This window comes from Micrasema longulum, unplaced genomic scaffold (assembly GCF_059751315.1).
Source record: "Micrasema longulum isolate JH-2025_06_02 unplaced genomic scaffold, ASM5975131v1 h1tg001142l, whole genome shotgun sequence".
NCBI classification, from domain to species: domain Eukaryota; kingdom Metazoa; phylum Arthropoda; class Insecta; order Trichoptera; family Brachycentridae; genus Micrasema; species Micrasema longulum.
In genome coordinates this window covers 90,662-117,979 of record NW_028278330.1, presented here as the reverse complement: position 1 = coordinate 117,979, position 27,318 = coordinate 90,662, and the positions used below count along the sequence as shown (strand labels likewise).

Sequence of the window (27,318 nt, the reverse complement as noted above, 5' to 3'; positions counted from 1 at the left end):
ATTTCCTTTTCACACCCACCACCATAGCTGATGAGAGAACCTAGATACATGAAATTGTTGACTCTTTCTAAGTTGCGCAGCAAGGATAATGGCGCTACTTTATTTGCTCGATCAATGATCATGAGCTTAGTTTTGCTCATATTCGTTGAGAGTCCCAGGTCTGAACAAGCAGCATCTATTCGCGATAGAGATAGAGTCGTTTAAGCATAGTTATATTCTTTAACTTATATAGTGTCCACGCGGCTCAACTGTGGAATCATCTCCCATCCACTTTCAAAGATATTTTCACAGTATATATGTTTAAATTAATTACATCTGAAGAATCCTGCTTTCCCTATCTTGATCTATCTTTCATTCCTCATTGCTCTTCATTCCCCCTTTCCATTGAATTATAGTACTGATTAAAGATAATTAATAACTAATACTTTTGTAATTAATTTTGTTTGTCTTTAGCTTTTTTATTTTATTTTTGATTAAATACGTTTTGTACTTCAAATTATATAAATAATTATTTTTTTTGGTTGGTTGGATCCGTCAATGTATAATTTACGTTTTGTTAAAAAAATGCAATATTTAAACGTTTTGTAATCTTAATGACAAGCTAATTTCATGTTTTTTCTGAATTAAAAAAAATATTTTGGCAAATAAAAAAAAATGAGACCACGTTTGCTTAATAAATTCTGAGTTTCAAGTTGAATTAAATAAAAAAATATTTAAAAGCTGCATTGAAAATTCAGTGCACTGAATCATGAATAGCGTTGTAAGGCTAATTAAAAGATTAAAACGATCGTCAATGAAAGTTTAGGAAGCTTTTATGAGACCTTTCTTGGTTCAAAAGTGCAGTTTAAATAGAAATTTTCAGAATCTCTATAAAAGCGAATATAATAAGCTTTAAACGGCTCCTTTTAATTAAAGCACGTGTTTAATCAGAAGAAAAATGGAAAAGTTAATTTTAATCCATTAGGTTAAATTGATAATGCCTTCGATTTTTTTAACCGTAGATGATTGCAATAAAAACATGTTTTTGTATTATTGAACCGATCGACTTTAACTTTTTACTTAAACTTCAAACTTGTCATCCCTTTTTTAGCAAAAAATTCTTACTAGCACAATCAATTTTTATAAAATGGCAAATAGCACACTGTTTTGACGAATCTGACAAGTATCAAAGTACCAAATAGACATGCAAGATTGCAGTGCACTTTTTTTGTGGTGTCTGGTAGACATAATTATTTTGTAAATTCTCCAATCTTCAGACTTCACCGGTTCAGAAACAAATATGGAAGAATAGATTTGTTTCATTTTCCACTATGAGAAATGCTAACGGCATTATTGCCGTTAATCTAAATAACTTTCTGTAAAAATCACTTTTTTTTTGTATTTTACTTACCTACACTTCAATTAATAATACCCACCGTATACTTCAATTTTAGCCTAAATTTGTTATAATTTTTTACAAACATTTATTATGTACCTTCCAACTTTTATGCAATATTTTATCTTATTGAAATATAAATCAAAAAAGCGTAATGTAATTCGATACTTAAAATACAAATACGGTCATAAGATTCATATTTATGACTTGTAATACAATGAACCACTTGAATTTTAATTTTGTAACTGTCATGTTAGAGTCCTTTGAGCGTACATGGTAAATAACTAATAAATTAATAATGTGTTTTTTCTGTTTTTTTCAGACTGACATCTGTGGGTGGCAGAGTGTTAAAAATGTGTCCTGGAAAAATAACCAGAAATATGTCCCCGATACGAGTTGGCTCTTCTTACCTCGCTATATCCTTTACCGGACTACTAATCCCAAAGGAAGGTTTTCAGGACTCCCTGCGAAGATAACTCAAAAGATAATTCATTTTAATTTTAAAACCGAGGCTTCGCAATATCATAATTTAAGTGAAAAATAATGAATTCAATTGAGGTTTACATATTTTTAAAAAGAATAAACTAAAGTGTTTAATTCATTTTCGTGATCATAAAGGACACCTTTGATATGTTAGGCGAAATTCACAATGAGTAATATTGCGAAAGAGTGGAAGTGAGGGAAATCTAACAGTGTGACAGGGGTTGAGAAAAGCGCGGAGGAGAAAAAAACGCATTAAAGGTGAAGGAAAGTGGAGAATATAAGGTTCCTGTTACAGGCTTTAAAGAAGGAATTGTAAAGAAACACCTGGTTTGTTTATCTTTTCGGAAAACTGCAGTATGATTGATTGCAAAAGGTTCCATTGAAAAACTGGATAATCAGATTATTAAAGACCAAAGATATGGGCCACAATAGTGGCAAAATGAGGCAATTTTCAAGAATGTGAATCTACTACGTATTCCGCTTGTGTCTGGTGCTTATCTCGGACTTAAAGAGATTTATTGTTCTGACATTAACACGGAGAAAGTTAATTCAAAGTGATATCGCGCAATCAACTTGAAAGATTGAATTGAACGTTTGAACGATCAAACATAAAAGAAACAGTTTATAAAATATCAACATTATCATTAAAGCACGCGAAAAATAGTTATTTCTCTAAACAAAACTTTCAACTCCTTTAATACTGATATTTTTGCTTATGGATTTGAAAGAAACGAATCTGCTTGCGTTCTTATAATTAAAGTATCGTTCAAATGTAAATATTTTTTGTACGTTAAAGAACATTTAAGTGCAGTCGATGTATTAGATATACGGTAATGTAAGTGTACAAATAAAACATCAATCCCTTAATCGAGCAATAATAAAATAATGTATGCTTTTATTACGTTTGTTTTTTTGCGAGTGTTTGTAAAAGCTTAGGATAAATGTTTCGATAAAGATTATATTAGGGTGTGTTGAAGAAAGAAAGTGAAATTTAATTTGTCGTTGATGAATTTAGTTTAAATTATTAAAATAATTATGTTTAATACGTTTTGAAAGCTTTCAATTAATTTTGTATGAAATTTTCTTAAAGTGTCGCGCCCAGATGTTGTGAACTGGAGAAGAGAGACTTAATTACGAAAGAAAGTCTTCCTCATCTCGAATTCTCATTATGAAAGACCGAAACATTAAACCATAGATTCTACGCAGCTTCCGACAAAGAAATCCTACGCGTAAATATCTCTCGACCTCTGCTTTTTTCCACCGCTTCGTCTAATTCTAGTTGATCCGTGAAATAAGGCGAAAAATTTGAAGCAGACTATTTCAGTTTCAGTAATTTCAGCTTCTGCCTACATTTCAGAAACATTTCCGCCTAAAACTATCCGGCAAAGCCCCTTGAATAGCAAAACCATACTCGTCACAAAACGAAAACACCTCCCAGTTTTAATTGTTTCATTTAATAGTGCGGGATCCGTAGAGCCAAATCGCGCAAATATAGCGTAATAATTTGTCAAAGTTCATCTTGCGCCGAGCTTTTCAAAAGCTTCGAGGGTAAATAGAGACATAAAAGCTTTCGGAAAAGCTGAAATAATTCATTCGCAATTGTTTTTGAGCTAAAATAGCGAGACTCGGAACGTCATTAAATACGGGAGTGTTCTGTGAAATTGGTTTTGGTATTTAATATTCCCTACTTTGGCCGGAACGAAAGCATTATATCTTACAACGATCGATCTCTCAACCGTCAAACACCATTTTTGTTACATTTCCACTTTGTGTGGAACAAACCTTATCTTTTTTCAAGCAAATGATTTTACTAACGCGTATTTTACGGAATATTCATGGAAAATTTCACTTTCTGACTATTTAAAACACACTTTTCCCCAGTAAAAACATTCGCTTCCTTGACCTCGCTATTAAGGCACGTCTTTATTTGATTATATTATGAAAAATATCTTTATTTGTATGTTTGAATTACTGTGAAGGGATTGAACACTTTTTGTATACAATTGAAGGCTGCATACTATATATATATATATATAAAGTATTTTAGGATTTGAAGGAACCAATATATACGCTTAAATTGTCAGAAATTCTCAAATTAATTGTACAGTAGTCTTTGTTTTAAATTGAGACTTTGTAAATTCAACGCGTTCATATGCGTTCAAATAAAGGTTTTGTAATAAATATTTGTATGTGGCGTCTGTTATTATTCAATTTTACAACTAAGCAGCAATTTGAACATAACGAATTAGAATTTAATTATTTATAATCTTCCCTTAATTGTACAAAATAGATATATTTAGTTTTCCACTGTAACATACTAAAAATTATTTCTTATATTTACTTTTAAAAGTTCGAAGCTTTCTGAAAAGAAGCTGGTCGTTCGGAAAAACGGGTTAAATCATAAGTAGAATATAATTAATCTTAGCAGATAAGTAATCACTATCATTATCATATAAAAATTAATAATTACAAATAAATGTTTATAAAAACGTACCATTAATTATACGACTGTACTGTATTATTGTTAATATTTGTTAGAAATATATCTCAAATTGTAATTAATACCATTTTAACTATCTATTCGTTAATGATCATAAGAAAGTAGTTAGCGAAATTCGTTTGAGCTGTTTTTAAAAACTGTTTGCGTGTTTAGAAATTTTATTACGTAGACATTAAAGATATATCTTTATTAATAAAGTTAATATAAATATATTTAATTGAATATAAGCAATTTAAGGGTAATCTGTCTCACATTTAGCGTAATTAAATTTATTGGTGTAAACTATGAGTAATTTTATTGTGATTTGTATTTGAATACTCTCCTTATTTGGGACCAAACTAATTTCGTTACATAATTTAACTTAACCTCAAAAAATAAAATAAAAACATAATTCTAATCGATCTCTTCCAATACGTACGAACTGTGAACGCTTGTAACACTTAAGAACAAAATATAATAAATACTGAAGCTGTGCCTAAATCGTTAGATAATTAATTAAAAATACACATGTTGTTTCCGCTCTAAGACGTTTGAATGAATATTGTGATCAAGAAAGCAATCAAACCAAAAAGGGTGAAGGGTGATTCACCCAAATTAAAAATGCCTAACGGAACCTACTCCAATTTAGCCAACTACAGTTCTTTTCCTCCATCGTTTCTGACCCAAGACGAGTACATGGCTTTACAAGGTCCGGGAAATGGGACAAGCCAAGATTTGAACCTCACCCTGTCTGGATCATATAACGACAGCTACCCTCTGAACCAGACCCTTCTGGTTTTCAACACTTGGTACCCCAGTGGTTATTCCTTGCTGCACATCATTATAGCCTCGTTTATCGTGACGATTCTGATGATAATGGTCGTTGTTGGAAATATGCTGGTGATTATAGCGATCGCAACGGAGAAGGCGCTGAAAACATTCAGAACTGGTTCATAGCTTCGTTAGCCGTGTCAGACTTCTTCTTGGGGTTGGTGATCATGCCGTTTTCCTTGGCCAATGAGCTGATGGGGTATTGGATATTTGGATACTGGTGGTGTGAAATATATTCTGCGATGGATGTGCTTCTATCCACAGCCAGCATCATGAACTTGTGCCTTATTTCGTTAGATAGGTACTGGAGCATAACTCAGGTAAGAACTTTTCACATGATTTATAATAATTACAATTATTTTTAAGTGACATTTTGAAACGTTTATTTTTAAAACAAAAAAAACGAAATCATTATCATATATCATCATCATCATTTTACTATACGTACTCAGTAGTGCATAAAAGGGCTATGAAAACATATGCACAAAATATCAAGAAAACATAATTTTTGACTTTTTAAAAAATCAGACATCGTTCCCTTGACCGTTTCAATGCTCCCTAATTTTGTTTTGGTTTTTTACCACCCCTTCGAAGACTTTTAACGCCCTCAAGAAGACGTAATCGCCAGTTTTGAGAAACACTGGTTGCAGTTTTCATTTTTTATTTATTAAAAAAAACACAACAAGTTTAAAATTCCAAATATTTGTATAAGTTGTATTCAATTTGATCACGTTAACCAGTTGGTAACACGCGATAAGCGATTATCTCTGATAATGCCCAAACCACCATTTTCCCTTTTCAAAAAACATCTTTGATAAAGATGAGATAAAATATTTATAAAAATAAATAATTTTGAATATAACGTTTTAAGTCAAACTAGAACAAATAGAAAACTCTTAACCACCATAAAAAATTTCAAAATTTTGTATCTGGGGCATTAAATGCGTGGAGAAAAGTACCAGTTGTTTCATTTAATTTTGAAAGGCAAAATTAAGGGTCACCGAAGGGCTGGATGAAGACAAATGTCCTTATTGCGAAATATACGAGACTGGACCGGACTGTAGAGCAGATTTTCCGGGCAGCGCAAGACAAATATACTTTTGCGAGAGTGATTGCCAACGTTGGAGATACCTGACAGAGTACTAAGAAAAGAAGAAGATATATTACGAATAAATCAATATTAAAACCTCTTGAATCTGCTCAAAAATCTATTATCAAAATAATTTTGAAAAGCCCTTCAGGTACCCCAGCGTCAAGTTGTATAATTGCTTTATATCTAATATATCGAGAATAATTTTGTTTGTGAAAGCAAATTATTCTACCAAATCCCAAAAAAAAAACACCCCCACACTACCAGAAGTCAAACTACAGGATGGGTCATGGGGTCTACCACAAACTCTTTTCAATATTTAAAAATTTCAGGTTTCTGGGCCCCAAAATATTCAATATGTTACCCGAACATTACAAAACCATGACTTGAATTCAATTAAATAAATTTGCAATAAAATGGTCACTGAATTTTGGTAGAGGAAATTCGGATAACTTCATTCAAAAACATTCTTAAATAAAAAATGGTACATATTTTGTATAACTTTATAATAAATTAACTAGAAAATAGTGATGTTTTTATTTTAACATAAAAAAGGTCTGCCTTAAAACATGTTGTACCTATTTAGGTAGACTAGACATAATCCAGAGAAATCTATTACATAAGTGTGTATTTTGTAGATAAAGAATTTGTAATTTTTGTTAATAAACTACTATTGTTATTATTATTATTTTAATAACGTAATGGCTTAATTTTCCACAGAACTAATTGAAAATTTCTCAAAAATTATCGTTTTATTTTTTATTCCATTTAGCTAAGTGTTGCAAGATAACAGGTTTATATAAAAAAGCACTTAAAGGGGATGTTCTTCTCGCTTCTCGAATGTTCTTTCCAAACTGTTTGGTCGTAGGCCAAAAGTTAAAATAAACCAATTAAATTGACTGCGAGATGAAATATTTTTTATCTGATACTTGATGCTTAGAAACTTAAAAATATCGTTCCATTTAAAAGTACCGTTTGGTTTTTCGTTAAAACTGACGATAAAAACTAATTGATTGATAAATACGTCTAAAATCGTTTTTGAACAAGAAATATAAATTGATCTTCTATTTAATGTATGCTTGAATTTGTTTTTGGTGTTTTATTTATTATTTGTTCATTTATTTAAGTTCGTTTATATTACATAAAAAAATATTTTTTGTTAAAAACCTACATGATAATTTTTAATGTTCTACATTATTACAGTAAACACAAAACTCTTTTTTGAAAATTTATAAGTTTGCTTTCATTTTTTATATTTTTAGGCATCTCAATTACTAAGAAGCATTATTTTTTCTTTTCATATGAGTTTTGTAAATATTGAATGATACACATGTTATGCATTTTTAATTTCTTGTCTTCTGAAATAAATAGATTTAAAACACTTTGTTTTCATATCGCTTGAGTTCAAAAACACCATCTTTAATTCAGTGAATTTAATTATGTTATACCACAAAGTTATTGGTGATTCAAAAAAAACTTTTTTTTTCATTTTAATTTATTTTCCTCGACACTGGACTTTTAGTTCCATGGAGTTAAAACTTCCATAAAAAATGCATAATAAACTGTGTATTATATTTTATCATATTATTCCGCACCTAATGGTGCATATGACACTGAATTATTACACCAATCGCAGCGTATTTTGATCGTTTTTGTTACATGAAGGTAAGCTTATTAATTTTACGCTTAAGGTACCAGTCAAGAGACTATGATATATTCTAGTGTAAAACACCCTCTTAAATGTATTAACCATGTCTATATTTTCCCCCTGCTAATTATAATGGCTTAACATGGACACAGCCTAAAAAGCCGTTATAACTTTATGAATATACTTTAAAATGAAACTAAATCTTAAATGTATAAAATAATTAGGAATATGACTGTTTCGACTTTTCAAAAATATTATAATGTAAAATAACTTAAATAAAATAATTTCGAAAATTTTTCGAAAAATTTGTTCATAGGCTCTGATTAAGTATGACTTTTATATTAGGATTTTTTAAACAAATTTTGCATAAATACTTTTTAAAATTATGGAATGTTTCAAAGCTAATTCGAATTTCCCGCCTGTATGATAAAGTTGTTAATCGAATTATTCACATTATCTTTATTAAGATAAGCAGAAGCTGGCCTACTTTGGCGGCCATCTTGTTTTGCGATCCGTTCAAAAAAGTAAAAAATCGAATTAGACACGTAGCGCCCCTGTATTTTGAATGTAGGAAGATGAAACAAAAAATGGCACAAAATTATGCCTTTTCTCTCTGGCGACAGGCGAAGGAAGTTTTAATTATTCAAGCCCATAAACGAAAGGAAAGTTCGCCATTGTCTATGTGTATAAAAGGGTTACAAAGAGGGTGACCACCTTTCAAAAAAGATATTATTTGTTTAATTATTTATTTTTATTTATTTGTTTTTCTTATATTCAGAAAACGTACAGTACAATTTCATAGATTAAGAGTAAAAAAAATATTACTGAATTTTAATAGACCAGGGAAGTTTTCATGTTATATTACAAGCTAAGGTTATCAATTGACTGTTTTTATTGTTTTAAATTTTAAAATTATTTTTTAAGGAAAAAAAACAAAACTAATAGAATAACAAAAAAAATAACAAAACTAATTTAAATATAAATTAAAATTAATCTCATTGAAATCATCAAATTACGTTGAAGTACAAGTTTCGATTTTGTGTAAGGGAAAAGACCATTGCAAGAAACTTCTGCGAAATATTACATATATTAATTTGTTCTTACGTTTATGTTTATTGAATTATTTTATTAATGTAATCTTTTTTTTTTTTTTTTTGCTTTTATTTAATAATGTATTTGCTTCAACTTTCTATTGTGTTATATAACAACTCAACACAGGGCTTTTGGCCTCATAGAGTTAAGAATACGTTATTATTATTTTCTGTAATACGTATGAAAAAAACAATATTTGAAATAACCCAAAAACATCATGTAAAAGAATTATATTAATAGTATCTAATCAGTATTTAAATTAGTGAAAGTAATATTAGAAATGAAAAACCACACTAAAAGTAATTTTTAAAAAATAATTGAAATAAGTTGGTAATTGAAGTAATGTAGATGTTTAAATATGAGCAGAATGGTGGATGTTACACATTGTGTAGAGTGGCCTCTTAAACTAGCCAATGACAGGTCATAGGCCCGTAGAGGCCTAGACTTATATATTTCATTCTTTAAAATGTTCTTCATCTCTGTTGTAATATGTTAATGTTAACAGCTCCCCAAAAAGTTGAATCTAGTCTTTGTCTACAAAAATTTGGACAATCTCAAAACATTGTCGACAAATCCACCTGGTCTATGGAGAAGTATAAAAATTGAAAAAAAATAATTAGGCGTTGCCTAGTATGTAGGTGAAATAGTTCAATAAGATGAATCTCACTCGCATAAATAAAAGTTGCAGCTCTTTAACTTCACAAACATCAACAGATAAAAGAATGAAATAATATAGATGTCCAATTATGGGCAGAATGGTAAATGTTACACAGTGTGTGGAGTGGCCACTAAAACCAGCTAATGACAGGCGGCCTCTGTGTTGTAGTGGTCAAGACGCTTGACTCACGCACGGAAGGTTCCGGGTTCGATTCCCGGTGAGAACACAATAATTAAAAATGTGATTTTTCTCAAGCCTTGTTGTTCTGTAATGTAATTCACTACTGTAATTGGGCTTCCTGGCCTGTTGTGGTGCAAAAAAAATGTAAAAAATTGTCATAAGCCCTGTGGAGGTTTAGACTTCTATATTTCCTTCTTTAAAATGTTCTTTATCTCTGTTGTAATATGTTAAGTAAGTATTAAAAACATGCCAAATTGCGAAAAACACTTTCAAAAACGGAAAAAAATATTTTTTGGAATTAAAAATAGAACAGATGAGAAGCAACAATATATAAAATTAAAAGATAAGAAATAAAGTTTATTATAAAAACACATTTGACATACGTACATAGCATATTACAACAGACATGATTTTTTTATACAAAACACCTGGTTTAAAATGTTTAAAACATTGACAAAATGGTAAATGTTACACTTTGTGTGAAACGGCCATTTAAAAAGGGCAAAGACAGGTCATAAGTTTTGTGAATGTCTAGACTTCTAAATTCATTTCACTTAAACCCTCTTGATCTCTTTTTAGATATAAAACAGTATTTCCGAAATCACGCCATCAAGAGTCCTTATAATAATAGGATGTGAACGGAGTAAATAAAATAAATTGTCTAAACAGTAAAATCGCATGTTCTGTTAAAAAATTAAGTTTATTAATAAAATGTATTTTTAAACACGTCTTACTACAAACATCCAACAAAGATATACTCGTATATATTTTTTTTAATATGCGAATTTCGGTGGAAAAAATGATTTTACTTTATGAACAGTGGAGGTTGTTCTTTTTAGTTTTTTTTTTCTTTGATAATACTAAAACTACGCAAAAAATTTTTTTTTTTTTATGTTTCCTTTTATCAGTGCTATAAGTTTTCGAAGTTTTAAAATTACTCTGCCTATAACGTCACAAGTTCTTATCGGTGAGTTCTGCTGATTGGTGATTTAGCTTCTCGTGAACTGGAACACAAACAAAACACTTTAAATTTATTTAAAATAAAACACTTTGTAAATTTACCACACAAGAGTTTATTACATTAAAACCACGACTAGTTTCGGGTAATCAGTATTACCCATCCTCAGGTGTAAATATAAACTTTACAAAGTGTTTTATTTTAAATAAATTCAAAATGTCTTTCCACAAAGTAAATGCTGAAACAATAAATAATATAAAACACTTTATTTTTGGTTGATTCACAAGAGCTCGTGACGTCATTCAAAGTAGTTTATTTTTAATAAAATCATTGTTTTCCTACATTATAATCATCATAATAATTATTTTTCCGCACCTAATGGTGCATAAGGCACTGCATTGGTACACCAATCGCAGCGAATCTTGGTCTTTTTTTTTTACATGAATGTAAGATGAACAACAGAGTTCAATGTCTTGGATAAACATATTAATTTCTCCAAAACGTAGGCCTTTTTCAGGAGTAGTGTATAAGTTTGGATTTTGTCTGAGGGAAGAAACCATTGCATAGATTTATATATTACTAAGCGTGAAATTTATTTTTGTGAAATATTTTTTATTTTTAGTATTCATCAATAATATACATGCTTCCAATTTCCGATATGTTGCATCCCAGTTTAATACTAGGCTCTATATACGTTTTTTTTTTTAATTTGTCGGCCTCATGGTGTTATGGTCAGCGCGTTTGCCAACTATGCGAGAGGCCTCGGGTTCGATTCCCGACATATGAAATATTTATTTAAAAGGTGATTTTTACACGAGAATACTTCATTGTCCCTGGACTGGAACCTAGAGCGTAATACTGATCATCTTACCTTCATGTAACAAAAAAAAATTAAAACGCTGAAATCATCGCAATAAGCCATTTTATACGTGAATAACACACACATTTTCACATTCTTTATAATAATGCTTTTTTTTAGGTTGAAATAAAAATCTTAAAAGTCCGCCTTGTTTTAATGCAAAAAACTTCAGTTGTCCCAGATATGCTATTCTGATGTTTTCTTTTACTATCAAAATAGTAGAAATATTGTGTTTTCAAGTGCTGTAAAGTTAATTCTATATTCTGTTGAAAACAGTCATGTCACTTTAGTGCAAAAAATGCAATAATTACCTTCTGAAAACAGTGTTGATCACAAACACGGCATTTCTCAATTTGCAGAAAACACCCACAGCACTAGAATAAATCTTACGGTATTATTGCTGATGGGAAAATTAACACCCCTAAAAATTCTCTTATTTTGATTTTGTAAATTCATTAATTTGAAAATACCAGTTATGAAAATACATGTTTTTATACAGAATATCTCCGTATACATTTAAAGTTTGAAAAAGTATCATTCCATATTAGATCTGGCTGTTTTTTGCAAAATGCATATTTTAAGTTGTGGCGTCAGCCAGATAAAAAAAAAAACAACAAAATAATAAAATTATTTTGAAAGTTATTAAAACAAATTAATTAAGTGATTATTTATAATTAAGAAAGCTTGCGATCTGTAGCTGCAGGACATGTAATCTGGATTCTATTTCTAAACGATTATTTACTAAAACAAAATTTGATTTGACAGTGGCGTGGTAGAAAATTAAATTGATTTATTTTATACCACGCCAATGTTGATAAAATACCGTATTTCAAAAAAAAAATTGAAAATTGAAGAATGATCAGTTTTTTACTTATGTTTAAATTCTTTAGTCACGTGTTATTAATTATTTTTTTTAATATTTTTTTCTTTAACATTAATATTTACATAAACCATGATTTAAATTTTTTGACTCTCCGGCTATTTTCTTTAACTAACCTTTATTTTAAACTAGAAGAAAGTTAAATGATTTGTTATTTATATTTAAAACATGAAATTCAGTATTTGACTGTTTTAATTAACTTGCGAGTGCCCGTCTGGATTACTCGATTTAATAAATTCTTCGATATAAATGTACCGGTAGTGCATAGGACACTGCATTGGTAAACCAAATTAAGCGAAGTTTAATCATCTGTTACATGAAGTTAACACACACCTTAAGTGCGTTAAGTTAAAAAAAAAAATAAAAATCAATATTTCATGTCCACCCTGTCTGGAATCGAACCCAGAACCTCAAGAATGGTAGGCAAACGTGTCAACCACTACATAACAAGGTGGACTTGTCTCCACCAGGGGCGAACCGTGTATAGAAGCGATTATGCGCAGCTTACCATTATACCACATATGTACCACAACTAACTACAGTGCACACTCGCCCATAAGGAGAATTCATGTGTTTGCGAATGAATACGCGAATGATATAAATATATTTAATATAACACTTTTAAATTTTGAAAGGCAGTGTATCAATTTATAATCTCCAAATTTAAATACTTAAATAAAAATAATATGTAGTTTAAAATTGTATACCTTTTATCAACTGATATCTGTATTCTTAATTATTATTTTTTCTAATTTAACTTCTTCTAATTTTAAAATTTTTCTAATATAACCGATGGGAAAAATGAACTTCTGTTCTCTCTACTGGAATATATGTATGTATGTACTATATGTAAGATAAGTTTTTATATATTTTTATTTTTTTATTCTTATTACTTCATTTCAATTTTTTGATACTTCTGTGTAAAACACATGTCTGTTTTTTACATATAAATATATGTAAAACATGTAAAAGCTTACAAGGCATTTAAAAAAAAAAAAACGTTTTATACAGGTAAATATTTATATTTGTTACAGATGTGATATTTCTTTTTCTCTATAAATACTGTTTACTATTGTACGTTTTTGCCGATGTTTTTGTTCTTCTTTAATATTATGCTATTTTTCGATATTTTATTTTTTTTTATTTGGGAAATCAACAGTTCTACATACAAATTTTTAGTAAACAAACAGATATAGTGTTTAAATTCAGAAATAATAACAGATTTCTACATAGTATACAAAGTTAGTAAATAAAATATATTACATATCAAATAAATACATACAATTTATACATATAAAAATGTTATATTCATGTACTCAATAATCGAAGATTTTAAAAATATTTATTTTAAGAACATTAAGTTACTGTAAATAAGGCGGGATAAAGACAAAAATGCTTGAGGAGAGGATAAGGAGGGGAGGGGAGATGTACATATTTATTATTATAATGTCTACTAAGTTAAGAAATACATTTTTAGTGTAAATTTTAAATCTGACAGAGTGATGTTTGTGTAATCTTTAATTTTAAATTTTGTATTGTACATTGAAAAAGTCCGACGAAAAAAAGCATTTTTAACATACGATGTTTTACTTATTGGTACATGAAACAAGTAGTACCGTCTACAAATCCTGGCTGGCACATGTATTGTTATTAAACCAAGCAGCTTTGTACAGTCAACCATTCCTGTCATAATTTTGTAAAGCAGTAGTTGGCAGCTATATATTTTTTAAACTGATTTTATTGTTATCATGTAAAAAATGCATAGAACCGTAAATAAATACATAAATGGAAGTAAATAAATACGTTTTTTATTAATTTATTTTTATATTTGTTTATTTAATTTGTATTTATATATAAACTTGTTTGACCATAAAAGCCTTTGATATTATTTTTCACACCTTGTATATAAAAGCCCTCCGGGGGTATAAGGTCGATAAATAAATAAATAAAATTTCTTAAGTGTCGTTAATATTTCCTAGCACTTAGTCCAAGTGTAGAGTATTTGAATATCTGTCTGGTTCGGGTCACGACCGCCAGGCGCCGCTATTTTTATTAGAAAAGGCGGCAAAATATAAACCATACGTAGTATTCTAATTTATGGCAACTTCGCGTTGATATGTAGAGCCATCTAGCGGCGGCGCCTGTGGTTAGATCATCCACATTTAAAAGAGATCATTAAAAAAGTATTCAGAATGGAAGTTCGAGCATTTACAGGGTGTATGACCTGTCATTGGCTAGTTTGAGTGGCAACTTTGCACACAGTGTAACATTCACAATTTCGATTATGTTTGAACATCTACATTACTTCGATTCTTTCACGGTGTGAAAAAGGAGAACTAGAACCTTTATTGTTGCCGGTAAAATTCATCTCACTGAAGTATTTCACCTAAATACTAAGCGACCCCTGAAATTAAAAAAAAATAAATTCATTGACCAGTTGGATTAATCAACATGACAAGGCAAAACCCCTCAATATTTCATTCTACAAAATTGTTATCTATTTTGTCGCATTATGCTAATCTTAATAACTATTTATGGAGTCAAATCCAGTCTAAGTCTACAAAAATTAGGACAAGCTCAAAATATTGTTGAAAAATGTTAAAGTATTTTGCCCGTGCCCGGGCGATATTAAGAAAACATAGAATCTAATAATTGAAGTTGTGAGGTGATTTTTTCACAAAGTATATATTTTTATTTTAAAGTTAAAAAAACGAAACCACATGCTTGAAACTTTAGTCTAAAAAATGCATTTAAATTTCAACCTTTAAAGGCATTAGAAGCAAAACAACCAACCTCCAGAAATACAGTTTTTCCTTAGCTCTAACATTACTTTTTAATACTTAATTTTTTTTGTGATTTGTCGATATCTTAACAGGAAGGGTTAAATTTACAACCAGTTGACAAAGATTTAGACATATTCCAAATATTGTTGACAACCACATATCAAAAATGTTTTGAGTTTGTCTAAATTTTTGCGGACTTGAACTGAATTCAACCCCCTAGGGAGATGTTAACATTAACATATTACAACAGAGATGCAGAGCATTTTAGAGAAGAGAATATAGAAGTCTAGGCATTTACAGGACTTATCTTTTGATTTATTTTATTTTATTCAGAAAACATAAAGTCATACTTTCGAATCGGGTTATGGTCCTGGGGCTAGTGTCTCGGACTCACGGACCAAAGGTCCGTGGTTCGAATCCTAATCTGCCCTAACTTGGTTCCTATTTTCTACAACTCGTTGAAAATGGCCCTCAAAAATGAAATATTTGGGTAAATCATAAGAACGTAAATATTTCTTTTTATAAAAAAAGTACTTAAAAAATAAAAAACGAACGATTTTCTAACATAAAAAGACTAATAAGATTTCAACACTAAATGTGACAAAAAATTTATATAAATAAGAAACTCAAGTAAGAAAAGAATAATTCAACAATATTATGAGTTTGTCAAAATTTTTGTAGACAAAGACTGGAACAAAGTCCCTTAACCACTTAAACCAGCCATTGACAGGTCATAAGCCCTGTAGATGCCTAGACTTCTATATTACCTTATATTAAATCCTTCTCATCTCTGTTGTAATATGTTAATGTTAACAGCTCCCCAGGGAGTTGAATCCAGTCATTGACAATGAAAATTTAGACAAACTCAAAATATTGTCGATAAATCCACCTGGTCCATGAAGAAGTATAGAAATTGAAAAAATAACATTTTCAGGTGTTGCCTAGTATGTAGGTGAAATAATTCAATTATATGAATCTCACCCGCATAAATAAAGATTTCAGATCTTTCAAACATCAGCAGATGAAAGAATTGAAGGAATATAGACGTTCAAATATAGGCAGAATGATAAATGTTACAGAGTGTGTAAAGTGGCTATTTAAACCAGCCATTGACAGGTCATAAGCCCTGTAAAAGCCTAGACTTCTATATTACCTTCTCTTATATGTTTCTCACCTCTGTTGTAATATGTTGATAAAAGAATAATTGTTTACATTTCCGTTTCCATGGAGGTTATGATTGTCTCCAAAATTACAATTTGGATGTTGCTGTTTTTGCTTCCGATGCTTTCATTTCCTTATTTTAACTAAGTATTCTTAACAAGCATAATGGAGAGAAAAGTGTATGAGGGACATACGTGTTTCATTCTCAAGTTATAACAAGAGTGCATACTTTTACCACGCCCTCGAGCGAGTGGAGCCCTGAAGCGGTAATTATTATTACATGGAAATAAAAATTCTGCAATTTTGTATGCGAGCAAAAAACTCGGTAGTCGTGAAAGAGGATAATTTATTCAAAGCATGCATTCGTGCGAAGGTGTTAATTATTTAATGAACTATTTATGTACATTTCGTAATCAAACTTACAATTTTTGTCTCTCTCTTCTCTTTTCCACATCGGCTCCTAAGTGGATTATGTCGACATCACCAGTTGCCTCCAGGATAGCATTTTGCCAGCCAGCACTCTCGCCTCCCCCCACGTCAATCCGGCGCTCCTAAGTTCCACCGAATAAAATCGAACGATCGTTATCGATAGCCCTTCAGGACGGCCTGACCCGCAGGTTTAAGGAAGAGGCCACTTGGGTATAGGTTCTCCACTGCATCCTCAAGACGTTTGTTAAAAAAGTCTGCTGCGTCCGTTCTCGGACTTGAATGTTAGTTCTAATCTTATTTAATTCAGATGGTTTTCATCTTATATAGACAACAGGTCGCAAGCGGTAGTGGTTAATGATTTTATTTCTAGTTGGGTACGGGTCCCCAGCGGGGTGCCTCAAGGGTCTCTTCTGGGACCTTTGCTCTTCATAATTTTTGTAAACGACATTGATAAATGCTTAACCTCTTCGCGTTTGCTTTGTTTTGCTGACGACATGAAAATTTTTGCAACAATCAAGACCCCAGCTGACGCCTTTGATCTGCAGTCAGATCTCGACCGTCTAGAGGATTACTGCAACTCCAACTGCTTGGACCTTAATCCTTCCAAGTGTTCAGTTATTACATTTAGTCGCAAAGTAAAATTTTTACGTACTAACTATGTGCTTAAGGGTCAAAACCTCCAACGCTCATTATGTGCAAAGGATCTAGGTGTCTTCCATGATGGTAAATTACTTTTTGACGGCCATGTTGACAGCATCATAAAAAAGTCATTGCGTGCTCTTGGCTTTATTATGCGTAGCTCTACGTCGTTCACTATGGCAAAGACACTTAAAATCATTTACTGTACATTAGTGCGAAGCAACTTAGAATATGCATCACAAATATGGAATTCTATGTACAATGTGCAGATATCACGCATTGAAAATATTTTTAAAAAAATCGTAAAGTTCATGTGTTTCCGGTCGGAACTTGAGTTTAAATCTGACCAGTATATTCATATATGTAAAAAACATCACCTACTGCCTCTGCAAAAACGTCGCGAAATAGCGGATATAATTTATTTACATAAAATTGCCTCTGGTTCAATTGACTGTCCTGAACTACTTTGCAAACTTTCTATCAATGTTCCTTCCAAAGTTTTAAGAAATAACCCTCTTCTTCACATACCTCTTGTTTCATCTAATTGTAGGCAAAATTCATATTTATGGCGAACTTTTAATGATTTTAATGTAATAAATAAATCATTTAACATTGATTTATTTGCAAATAATCTTAATAACGTGCGGCGTTTGCTTTCGAAATAACTCGTAGTATTTTTTTCTTTTCTTTTGAATTTACATTTAATTACTATTCATTTTATGTTCGAGAATCTTTTTTAACTTACCGTGATGCTACTTGTGAAAACCTGTAATTGGCTTATTTGTTATTTGTTTTGTTATATACATATGAGATAATTATAGCTCTTGGTTAATAAATAATAAAAATAAAAAAAAAGTTAATCTTAACCAAGAATTTTAATTGATAACTTTACTTATAATTTTATCAGAATCATTAAATGTATAAACATTTATTTTTTAATAAATGTTATTGAATATTTGTATATAACCACTTCCCGACTTTTCTTTGTCTACCGGTTTCGAGACGTACCCGTCTCTTTGTCAGGACACCAATTAAACCAACATGCAAATCAACATGCAAAACCCCCTATACACCTTCACCAAAGTTGTTGCACAAAAATATAAAACCAACACGACATGCATTTTAATAAGCACATGCACTGATTAGGACAAACATGAACTGATTAAAATATGAACATATTATGTTGTTTAAGAATTAATAAAAAAAGTAGAAGGCATGGAGAAAGAGGGTTAGTTTAATAGGTTTAATAGGGTGACCATTACAGTGGAACATCGTATAAAGGACTATTTTGGAAGTTTGTTGGATTATTTATCAAAGGAACATTATTTTTTAAAGCTTTCCTGATGTGAAATATTTCCATATTATTTACTTTTAACCCTTCATTATTTGCACAAACAAACAAACGTACAAACATTAAAAAATATTTAAAAACATTTATTAAAATGTTTGACCCAAAAGTTAATGCATTATATATGTATATATACTTTTTTATTTATTTCTTAAGTTAGCTTATATTAAAACTAATATAAACTATTATGTAAATTTACATCATCTATATATATTTACATTTCCTTACAGTAACTTATACATTTATTTTTAAATTCTTTCAGACACTTTTCATTCTTCATACATTCAGGCATCTCATCATACATTTTTAAACCCTAATACATCAAACAATTTTGCGACTCAGCTCTTTTCAATAATGGTAGTCTTATTTTATCATTTTGTCTAGTAGCATATTCATGACAATTTTTGTTTAAGACGACTTTATCCTTAAAATATTTTGGTAATTTATAGTGAAAAAAATTATGTATAAATATCAACATATTAAATTTAAGTCTCCTTCTTACAGATAACCATTTTAGTTCATCTCTCACTTTTTTTACATTGCTATATTTATTTTTCTTAAGAACTATTCTCATCGCTTTATTTTGTAAAATTTCTAGTTTATTTAAATTTCCTTCGTTTGCTAACAATAATATTGTTGAGCAGTAATCTATATGTGGAAGAATGATTGTTTTGTAAATTAGTTCTGCAGTATCTTTATTTAATTTATTTCTCAATCTACTAAGGAAAAAATTTTTTTTTGATATTTTTTTATTAACGTGTTCAAAATTTGCATTTAATGTCAATTTTGAATCAAGTATTATCCCCAAATATTTCATTTCATGAACCTTTTCTATGGTTTCATTATCAATAAGTACATTCATCCTTGGGTTTGGCTTTTTTCTTCCTAACTCCATGTATTTTGTTTTTCCAACATTAAGCTGAAGTTTAATTTATTTTTTAAATTAAAATAAACTGTAGGTATTCTTTGCCCACGCATATTAAAATATATTTATAGATTTTTCCTTAAATATTCTGCTGCGAAAAAACAGAAAATATTTCATGTTAAACATACAAAGGGCTAACTTAATTTCTGTCTGAATGTAATATTATAATCGTTTGGCGAATTGAAAATCTCTCAACTGGTCTTTTGAATGCAACAAAGAAACATGGTACAAGTATTTATCATTGTGTTCTGAGCCTATTCAGTAGTCTTCTGAACTGAAGACGGATATTCAATAAGAATGTACATACATATATTATTATGTATAATATGAATCTTTGATTCCTGGGCACGAAAGATGATTTACAGGAAACGCAAACAAAGCATAGATCATTTGTCATACAATTGACACAATTCTGTACCAGGAATTGGTAAACTGCGGCCCACGGGCCGTCTATTAAATTTTGATCCCATTTGAATATTTTATTTTTTGTACGTTAGTATATTTATATCTACGAATTGGATTGAAGTCACAAGTTAGGCAACGAGCACAAAAATAGGTCGCGATTGTTACTAAAAACCTTGTTTTATAACCTCAAATGTGACAAAGCATATTTTTTTTAAGATAGTGTATAAACTGAATACCAGGATTTTACCCTTTATTTATTAAAAAAAATATTGATAAACCCTTACGGGTTACATACATTTGACAAAATATTTTAACTTTTAAAACTCATATTCTACTGTGAATGATAATATTTTTAACATCTTTTGTAAAGGTTGTCTGAGTCTTTTGTTAGGTTTTTTTTTTTATCTAAATACAATTCCATGTTCACTTTGCCCAGCTAACAAGGGTACATACCCCGTTCCAAGCTAGTCAATTAAATTTTAATATATTATAATAGTTAACAAATTAATATAGAGCACTAATATTTTGTCTGGTAGTTAATTTTATAATTTTAGTCCCTGGTTTATAAGTCTCGACTGATATTATATTTTTCTGATATTCTCGTATTATGTCCATGTTGATAACAGTTTTTTTCAAGTTTTGATTCTTCGTCTACAATTACATCAGTGGATAGTTAATGAATAAATTTAAAGGATTTTAGTTTAAAGAGTTCAATAACATTTAATTGCTTGGTTTGTTCAAACAATATTTTAGTTGCTGTTAGATAGGGAATGTCAAATACTAACTTTAATATTTTATTCTGCTATCTGTATAGTCTATTTATGTCATTTTGATTTCCTGTTTCCTATTGTAGTTGCATATAATATATTTAAGTTTTTACGTAAGCTTTGTTCATTGGAATTTTCCCCGTTTTCGGAACAAAATTTTTAATTTAAAAAAAAGACTCGATAATGTCGCCACTTAGCAAATTTAATTGTTGATATGAATTGGAATCAAATCATGGAAGTGCACTTTATAGAAATGTACTGCTGTAAAACTGTATGAAAATATTGTAAATATAAATTATTATTAAATGTAAAAAATGAAAGGACATTGTTTACAAACAGCATTTGTTTTTTGTGGATTTCAATTAGATTTTTTCTTTAAATTTTTTTATAATTTCAATCCATTCAATTTTTAAAACTGGATTTTTGGTAATACTAAAATAATCTTAACTGACATTTAATACATTTTTGAAATTCACGTTAATGAAAAATATGCCCCCCTGTTAGTGAGAAGAGCCGAGTTTGACATTTGCAAAAAGAATTCAATATTTGAATATTAATGATTTTTGATTTTGGGATTCAATAATTTACAAGTACGTCTTTTTTATTTTTTATTTTTTTATTTTTTAAAGTAACGAGGTACCTAATTATCAATGACAAGTCTTTTTCCAAGCTAATAGCAGGCAAGCCAACGTTTGGACCGGACAGCGTCTGTCGGGTCCGCTAGAAATTCAATAAAATATTAGTGTACATAGGGCGCCTCCAATGGGGAGTATTTAAAACATGTGTGTGAGGTCTTGAACTGGGCCTCGTATCGTTAGCCCAAAGTTAAATATTTTGACATAATCGGACTTTGAGGTGTGCAAAGAGAATTGAATTAACATACTACAGAAGAGATGAAGAACATTTTAGAGAAGGTAATATAGAAGTCTAGGCATCTACAGGTGAACAAACATCAACAGATGAAAGATTTGAAAGGATATACAGACATCTACTTAAGAAATATTCCATAAATCACAACTTATGACACCAAAACAATTATACGCTAAAACAATACTCATTTAAGATTCAAAAACTACTCTTACTCAAATGAAAGACATGACTCCCACAATACATCACATACAAATAATATAATCACTAGATTCTCAACACATAGACAACTTAAACAAATACAAACTAATACCACTTTCGGACAAAGGGATTTTGAGTATTATTTAGATAAAATCTATAACCTACTTCCACTACGTATTAAAGCAATAAGTAATGAGAAAATGTTTAAAAAGGCTATAAAAAATTGGATAGAGGAGCTAGGTAGAAGTAAAATGGATTTTCTCATTCGCCTATACCAATACTGAATCAACTGCTCCACAACTGTAAAGCTTATGCTAGGTTTTTGTTATTTTCATTGTGTGTTTTGTAATATAAATAATATAGATGTACATAAATACCTTGTTTTTAAAACTGTCTGAATATTTAATAATTATGTTTGTTTTTTAAGTTAGTCTTAGTTTATTCTCAAATGTAATTTCAAAAAACTAAATTGTTAAGTGTCCTCGGCACAGGAAACCCCTGTGAGGTCACATTATTTTTAATATTAAATATAGTTTCGTTTGTAAACGAAAAATATGAATAAATAAATAAATATAGTTGTTTAAATATGGGCAGAATGGTGAATGTGACACAGTGTGTAAAGTGGCCAGTTAAAGCAGCCAATTACAGGTCATCAGCCCTGTAGATGCCTAGACTTCTATATTAACTTCTCTAAAATGTTCTTAATCTCTGTTGTAATATGATGATAATAACTGCTCCCCAGGGAGTTGAATCCAGTCATTGTCTACAAAAACTTGGACAAACTCAAAATATTGTAATTAATTGAATTATTTGAAGTAGATTATGAAAACCATATTTTTACAAATTCAAAACATCTAAATTCCATATTTTATCGTTTTAAAACATTGATTTTCTTAATTTACTCACATATCTGCGTGTGTATCTCAAAATCAATAATTTTTGGTTTATCTGACCGTTATTTTGGGCTAGCAATATACACGGTTTTTAAGGGGCAGATCGCGAAATTTCAGAGAAACATTCCTTATGGTGAACTTAAAAAAAATCCTAGTAAATATTTTCCAAAAAGTCATTAAAAAAAAAATTAGATCTCAAAATATAGTAAATTCTTAATTTCTCGGACAAGCAGTTAATCCACAAACCCCTACCCCTCTCTTACTCACTCGTTTCACTTGTCCGTAACTTGTGCGTATCGCTTCGTTGGTTAAATATTTTTGATTATTTATTTAACACTAACATATACAATTTATGTACACATAAGGGCGGGCATATTTTTATAAATATTTTTTTTTCTACCTTCCTTAACCGTTCAGATCGAGAAAATTACAAGTACATGGACATATTAAAAAATATTTACAATTTATACATAATTAAAAACAAAGATTAACAAAATAAAAATATAAAAATAATTTTATCTCAATTTTTTTTTTACTAAAGAGGGGTAGGGATTTGTGAAAGTGATGCTTATCTAAGAAATTAAAGATTTGGGTAATTCATTTTGAAATGATATTTTTTTTTTTTAAATGAGTTTTTGGAAAAAAATTATCAGGGTTTTTTAAAAATCTTACGAAAACTTAGAAGTTTCGCGTCTTTTGACCGATAACATGAATTTCGAAAAGTTTTCAATGTAAAACCGAGGTTATGGAAAACAGGAAATATTTGAAAGAGAATCTATAAAAAAAATGGGACCCAAACATTTCGGCTTATAAAGCGGGAAAACGTTAAATTGAGGAACGTAAAAACGGGGTTTTACTGTATATTGTTTAAAAATGTTAATGAATATCGGATATAACTTAATATTAGGACATTCGTGTATAATGTTTGTACTTTTTTAAGACTGAATAATAAAAAAAATTAGAATGGTTGTATAAACGAATAGAGAGAAAATAATCCATTCAAATAATTTATTTATTTATTCACGGACATCGTCCCTTTGTGCAATGAATGGGGATAAATATTTCAACATCAGAACAGTTAAAAACATTTTTAAAAAAAAGCATTGACAAACACAAGGGACATCGAAACAAGATCTGGACTATTTATTTAGTGCTCGTTTAAATCGTTGTAAACTTAAAGCAAAAAATCCTGATTTTGTCTTGAGTCAACATTACGAAAACGATGGGTCATTAGATAATTTAGGCCATGGTTTATTCTACGCTGATCAATGAACAATTTTTCATTTTTTCTCAACCTACGAGTCGGAAAACAGAATTTTTCCTGTCCCAGTAATGATGGCACATCGATTATACAGAACAATATTAGCTCTACATTTTTGTAGACAAGAAATATTAAACATTGAATTTATTTCAGTAATTGAATAGTATCCTCTCTCCAGTCTAAGCATCCACGCTACTTTTCGGAGCAAGCTATGTTGGACTGATTCAATGTGATTTATACGATTGACATAGAATGGAGATCAGACCGCGGAGGCATATCCTAGAAAAGGGCAAACAGTTGAGCAAAAAAAAGTTTTATTAATGTAAACATTTGTAAAACCAGAGGGTATTTAATAATACACTATAATCATATAGTTTTGGGTAATTTTTTATGTTTTTCAATCGAGGTCTTTATTTGTTTTGGTCCAAGGCATTTCAATAGTACGCGGTTAAAACAGGCTCGTTCCATTTATTCGATTCTCGTAATATTGATGTCATTTTCTTCTCCTGAATGAGTTTAATAGAATGAAATGTTCGAAACATACATAATGTGACATTTTGTCTTATGAATTGTAGGAAATAAATATGGGGTAACGGCGAAAAAACGTCAAAATGTGGCAATTGCTGTGACAAATCGGAAAGTCTCTAGACTTAGTAGGTAATTTATTATAACATTTTACCAAATACACAGAAAACGCTGTTCCGCAGCGCTGAAACATAAACTCGTTTTGTCAGTTCAAGAAATAATTAAAATATAAAGAAGAAATTTTTTCTGTGGATGAATGTAAAAATATATATGACGTTAAATTTCTAAGGCGTAGACTATTAAGCGTCGCTGATTTAAAATCAACAAGCTGTAGTCAGCAACGACTGCCTCACGGTACAAATCCCAAATACATAACATTTCACAGTAGATCAACACAAATAACATCAAACATTATAATGGATGCTGTTATGCGATGCGAAACGTCGATACAGAGTACACCAGCTCTTCTGTAAAATTCGTTATTTTTTAATTAGCCCGTTTTTGCAGTGTACCCTTCATTTGATTCAAATGTTTTCATTTGGGATACATCAATCATCATTTATCAAATCAATTCACGATTTTTTATAACACTGAAATGTTGTTTAAAAACTATGTTTTAAGACGGTTTTGGCTATTTTTCACTATAAAATGTAAATATCACGCATTTGGTTCTATCAGTTGTCATTAAACGGGCTTAAAAATGGACTTGTTGCATTTTTTTCGAATCGATATACTTGTTAAAGTATAACGTTTTCTTAAGAATCCATCAGTCAATACCATTATCTGATAACATCTATTTTTTTTACACCTTTAACTCAATGTGTGCACAAACCCTCTTAGTCACTGTGTGAAACATTGCCTAGAGTTACCTTAGGTTAACCATAAGTAACTTCAGGTTAGAAAATCATCATAATCATCATTCCATGTCCGCTCCCTAGCCTGAGCATATGGTATCCACCAAAAGCCTCTAGGCATCTCCATCGGCGGCAAATTTCTTTGCGTCCTCCCAACTTAGGTTCTCGTCCCAAAATTTTGACATAAACTGCCGACTAACAGTCAGCAGTGGACGTCTAGAACGTCGAGAACCTGCTGCCTTGTAAAATAGGCGAGCGTGGTTAAGGCTCTCAGGAAGCATTTGCAGTATATGGCCAGCTAACCGTTTCGCCTTCGCTTGATGACAGTTGTCACTGGAATTCACTGCGTCCTTTCTCTTTTTACTACATTCCTCACAAAGTTAAACCACCGCATACCCAAGATTCTTATGTGAAACCTATTCCCAAAACTGTTTTTCTGTTTAAAACTATAGTAAGGTGCCACGATTCGCATCCGTCGAGGAGAATGGGTGAATATAATAGATAAGGAAATGATCACCGGATAATCACAGTCTCCTTATTAAAATTATGTGTGTGTCTTGCCTAGTGATCTAATTAGATTACATTTTTTTCTCTAAGTAAACGTTTCATGTATTTGTCCTAGGGTACTCAATATTTTTTCGAATAAGAAATTATTTAATATACCAAAATATCTGATGAATTATTTTTTTTATTTGTTGAGATTCACTCAAAGATTGTAAAAAAACGTGTTTTTATTCAAAGCAGTTGGCGAGATATTAAATAATTAAAGGCAAATTGCAACGCCACGCCACGCCAGTTACATCAAAAGACTTAGGTATAAAATTGTTATCATCAATATATATATTTTAAAAACATCAAAATCTTTTGAAAATACAATTTTTATTTACAGGAAATGAGATCGTCGGGACAGTTACAAAAATAAAATTTTCCTTCAGTAAAATAACAATGCTTTGAGATATAATTTTTAATTGTTTTTTTGGAAAACTATTTACATTACGTGCTCGGATGGTATTTTAAGGTTAGATGACGCTGAAAGGTCCTTAAAGTAGCTCGTTACTTCTCGCAAAATGCGAAAAAAGTTTGGACTAAATGGGCTAAAAGGACCCAAAAGAGCACTATCCAACCGAAACTGTGATATATAGAATATAAAGGGACTCTGTGTCAACTCTGTATAGAGGAAGGTTAACTAAATTATTCCTAAGAAATAAAAACTTTATGCAGACAATGAGAGGTAAGAAAGATGTTTGGAAAGAGACTGACACTTCATCCCCATCCTTTTAAACCCCTAAATGGTTTTGTTTTTTTATTTTTAATAAATATGCACAAAACATAAAAATGAGCAAAAAAGCTTGTACAAATAATAAAAAATGAAGTCATTCTGTATAATAAATTCCCGGCGCTGTCGTGGGTGGGCTACCATTTTGAAAAAACTGGCTGAAATGGCGTCCGAATGCCATCTGTCAAAGTCCCAAGTCGAAATCAAGTAACAAGCTGCAAACAGTCGGCCTTTACATTGCATTGGCTAAGTCACTTGACATACGCATGAAAGGTTCCAGGTTCGATTCCCGTTGAGAACTAAAAAAATAACTGTGGTTTTTCTCAAGCCTAGGGGTTTTATGCCATAATCCAAACAAACTATCACGCCATTTCCCCGTAAGGGTGAGCAGACAAGACAGAACGCCAGATCGCTCTATCTTTGCATACATATCTTGCTTTCTCTACATTCA

General features: G+C 30.4%; 1 protein-coding gene across 1 annotated transcript in view; it reads left to right on the top strand.

The window, feature by feature from the left end:
• Positions 1-4,906: 4,906 nt before the first annotated feature.
• Octalpha2R (alpha2-adrenergic-like octopamine receptor) overlaps positions 4,907-27,318 on the top strand; it is a 31,542-nt gene continuing 9,130 nt past the window's right edge. The window contains 2 exon segments of the mRNA XM_088233699.1: positions 4,907-5,268; positions 5,271-5,488. Of these exon segments, the coding sequence (XP_088089825.1) occupies positions 4,959-5,268; positions 5,271-5,488 (528 nt within the window). The 5' untranslated portion in view covers positions 4,907-4,958.